General features: G+C 42.3%; 1 protein-coding gene across 3 annotated transcripts in view; it reads right to left on the bottom strand.

Annotated features, from left to right (window-relative positions):
* The window catches only part of MCF2L2 (MCF.2 cell line derived transforming sequence-like 2), a 136,880-nt gene extending 132,768 nt beyond the window's left edge, over positions 1 to 4,112 (bottom strand). For all 3 annotated transcript variants that reach the window (XM_008572228.1, XM_008572229.1, XM_008572230.1), the window contains exons 1-2: positions 3,361 to 4,112; positions 1,429 to 1,578 (exon numbers count right to left, since the gene is read on the bottom strand). In XM_008572228.1, coding sequence (XP_008570450.1) covers positions 1,429 to 1,578; positions 3,361 to 3,432 — 222 coding nt within the window. In that variant the 5' untranslated portion in view covers positions 3,433 to 4,112. The remainder of the gene's footprint in view (positions 1 to 1,428; positions 1,579 to 3,360) is intronic.
* Positions 4,113 to 4,276: the final 164 nt, after the last annotated feature.

Here is a 4,276-nt window from a genome sequence, read left to right as displayed (position 1 = left end):
ACAGAACTCTGTTTCACACCATGCTCCCTCGTACTGACCGATGCTCTGCAGTCAAAGGTTCAAGATCCTTTGGTCTTGAACCATGCAACTGCAAACTCTTTCCTAGAAGACTTCACAGAGGAACCCTAGACCCTACTTTCCGCAACCCATGCCTCCCTTGGAGTTAAATCTTGGGAGTTAAGCTACTAGAAGCATCTCAGGGAAAATTTCCAGGATGCTATCAGGAGTTCACAGTTTCAGATTAGATTTTCTGATTACTCAGTATAGTAATCTTGGGAATACATTTTGAACTCCTTTTGGATAAAAACCTCCTTAAGACAGAATTTAACAATGTTCCCTGGCACGTGGAAGAATTAATGTGCCTCAACTACTACACTCTGAGACTCCCCTAACTAGACTATGTGTTCCCTGAGGCTGCATTTTTTTTGGTTTTCTTGGCAGGTAGTGGTGGGTACTCAATACATGCTGAATAAATAAACAAATCAACTATCTAGAAAACCATTTTTGCAAATTTTGGGTCACAGTCTAGTTCTTCCCAAGTTCTATGAAGCAAGGGCACATACAATGTTAAGATGTATCAACTGTCTAATCCTCGGTTTGCTGCCATATTGGAAACCACTCTTCTGTGAAATAATGGTTTCAGTCTGTTTCTCAAGGCAGAAAGGAGCTGACACCCATCCAGTAAGTAGCAGCCTAGGAAGGCTTCTCCTTACTGCATGATTGCAAGAGCCTGCCAAGCTCCCTTCTCAGTAGGTTCTGACGTGCTTTCATGAATCATTTAATAGGCGTCTCTCCTTAATTTCAGTTCAGAGCACCTTCCATAGCCCTTTTTCTCAAATTAGTCCCCAAATAAAAAGACATATCCCTGAGAAAGTGAAGCAATGAGTCAGCTTGTTAGTCTGCTCCAAAACTTCACAATAGCCCCACTGGAAAGCTTTTATAAGTCTTTCAAAAACCTGCTTCTCCCTCCCTGTAATTTCAGCCCATTCTGTCATGGTCTCTCCCAAGCAGGCTCATAGAAGTACTGCCCTCAAAAGGGTGCCCAGACCCCCCACGTCACCAGCACAAAGCTGGAAGGATTTTCCCTTCCTTGTGTGGCTTTGCACAGGTCTTCATGTACCACCCAGACCCAAGAGATTTCTCCTCACCTAATGCCTATCTGGAAGGCTTAAGATGGTCACTGGCAGCCAAGTCACTGGAGAAGAAGGAAGAAGAGGTCTTAACTTTAATTCAGCTCCCACTCTCCAGGAGGCTGACCCATCTCTGGCACAGAGGCTGGCCTCCAAGAGGCCACTGACTGCTCACCTGCATCTTGTCCTGCTGCCAGGAGAAGAAGAGGTCTTAACTTTAATTCAGCTCCCACTCTCCAGGAGGCTGACCCATCTGCTGGCACAGAGGCTGGCCTCCAAGAGGCCACTGACTGCTCACCTGCATCTTGTCCTGCTGCCTTGTGTGGGACATGAGAAGGTCTTCAGTGGATGGCATGCCTCTGGGCAGCTCCGTCGTGGCCAGGCAGGCCCCAAACGTCTGCAGCATCTGGGCAGTAGTCTTCAGTGTCAAGGCAAAGTTTTCAATGGCCTGGAAGGTCAGATGATTATAACAATGTGGAGAGATTAACATTCACCAATATGCTTTCTGTTTAAAAACTAATTAATTTTAATTGACACATTGTAATTGTACATATTGTGGGGTACAATTTGAGGTTTTGATATGTATGTATGTTGTATAATGATCAGGTCAGGGTAGTTAGTGTATCCATCAACTCAGACGCTTATTGTTTTTTTGTAGCAAGAACATTCAAAAGCCTCTCTTCTAGCTGCTATGTAAAATCAATATCCTTTCTTAATGAAAGGATAATAGAACCAGCTACCATTTCTTGAGTGTCTGAGAAGGGCCACACCTTGTACTTGATGTTGTATATTTGCCTATCATCTCAATAATCCAGAGTAGGAGGCATTTTATTTCCATTTTGTAGAGGAGGAACTGAAGCTCCAACAAGTTAATTGCCCATATTCATATTACTTGGGCAGACAGGCAGGAAGGCAGGATTCAGCCAAGGTCAGCTGTTTCAAGTTCAGGGCTCTGTTCATTACCCTAACGTTAAGTCTGACCCAGGATTAACACTAGGTGAAATGCTACAAAGAACAGAACCACCCAGCCTTCCCTCTAATTAACCTTTCCTTCCCATCTAGCCCCAACATTGTCCTCTATCCCTCCTACACACACATACACACACCAGCTACCCGATGCCTCTGAGAAGCTTGTCGAATGCTGCTGAGAGGACACAACAATTGAGGAAAAAGATGGACATAGTGATTAGGTCACTAGTGACCTTCAAAAGAGTCACTTCTATCAGATGTGGGAGGGGCTGGGAACTTCTTCCTCTCATAAAAATTTGACTGTCCTGTGTCCCTTCTACTAAGGACCCTACTCTGCCATTAAATAAATACCTGCTAAATGGTTAGTGGCTTCGCAGCTAATATCCTGGTGAGATATCTGCATTTTAGCAGAGTGCTTTAAGAAAAATGTGGCCTACCCTAGAAAAGGTGACGCTGCCCATCAGAGGAGTTAGTTGAAGGTGTAGCTTTTCAGAGTCCCACAAATCATTCCACTCAGCCAGATGGGCACTGTCTGCCATGCCCACTTATCTCTGCTACTGTGACGACTGTTTTATGTTTTATGAACTTTAATGACATTGCAGCCTGGGGTGACCCTCATCAGATTCACTCAATTGAGATATTCTATGTGAGCTTCCCTCCATATCTCTCATTTTTAGACTTATTTAGAATTACATGTTCATGAAGAACTTGACCATTTCTTTTTTTTTCTTCATAAGATTCTCTTGAAGTTACCATTATTGTGGCCAAACTGATGAAAGATTTAAAGGATTCTGCCTTCCTCTAGATTTTGGGAAAAGTCATGCCTTCCTTGGAATTTCACAGCAAAATGAGATAGGAATTAGAATCTGTAGCTTTGGAAGAAATGCACTGTTACTAGAAATCTATTTTTGTTTAATTCTTAAATTTCCTTAAAAAAAACCAAACTCACAAAACATTACAATCTAAAACAGAGTGAATTCTTATACCTAATTAAATGTAGTTCAGGTGTTCATTGGTAAATATTGAACAACATGCTTCCAACCTGACCAGATACAGAGATACCACAAGTTTTTATCAGGGTGGTAAAGGGAGCCTCTGATTTTGCAAGAAAACCAAAGTTTTTCAAGGGGATAGGGGAAAGGAGAATGAAACTTTATATAGAAACACCTATTATTTGGTGAGTGTCTTGGTCTGTTCAGGCTAATATAACAAAAATACCTTAGACCAGGTACTTTATAAACAACAGAAGTTTATTTCTCACAGTTCTGGAGACTGGGAAGTCTGAGATCACGGTGCCGGCAGGTTCAATGTCTTGTGAGGGTCTGTTCCTCATAGATAGCTTCTCCGCGTCCTCATATGGCAGACGGGGCAAAGCAGCTCCCTTCAACCTCTTGTATAAGGTCACTAACTTACTTAGGGAAGAGCCTTCATGATTCAATCACTCACCAAAAGGCCCCACCTCTTAACATCATCACATTGGATTCCAATGTATGAATTTTCGGGGGACACCAACATTCAGACCACAGCAGTGAGTTTCATCTCACTTTTTCCCTCAATATTACTGAGACTTCTAGTTTAGCATAACAACCACCAATATGAGTAAGTAGAAAAAGTAGAATACTATATATAAGGTGCTTTCACAGACAACACATCACTTATTCCCCACATCAAACTTTCAGGTAGCTTTTGTTAGTCCAGGATATCTCCCATTGGCACTATTCACATTTTGGGCCAGATGATTCTTTGTGGTGGGGGGTTGTTTTGTGCTTCGTAAGATGGTTAGCAGAGTCCATAGCCCCTACCCACTAGATGCTGGTAACCCTCTCACCCAAAGTTATGACTATAAGAAATGTCTAAAGACACTGACAAATGTCTTCTGGGGGGCAAAATTATCCTCAGCAGAGAATCAAAGGGTTAGTCCCATTTTAACAGAGGAGGAAACAATCTCAGAGAGGCTTAAGTAACTCACTCAAAGTCAGACGATAAGTAATGGTGACAATATTTAAATACAGCTTCTCTGACTTTGTGGGCTTCAATCTGTCAGCACATTAGAATCATCTGAGGAGTTTTGTGAAACACTAATGTCTGAGACCCATCCAAGATCAAGTAAATGAAGTTCTCTGAGGTATAGCAAGATATTGGTATTTTTGACAACTCCCAGGTGCACTCTAAGTCAA

This window comes from Galeopterus variegatus, unplaced genomic scaffold (genome assembly GCF_000696425.1).
Source record: "Galeopterus variegatus unplaced genomic scaffold, G_variegatus-3.0.2 Scaffold766, whole genome shotgun sequence".
Taxonomy (NCBI): Eukaryota; Metazoa; Chordata; class Mammalia; order Dermoptera; family Cynocephalidae; genus Galeopterus; species Galeopterus variegatus.
The sequence above is the reverse complement of the archived record's forward strand: the minus strand, read 5'-3'. Positions and strand labels throughout refer to the sequence as shown.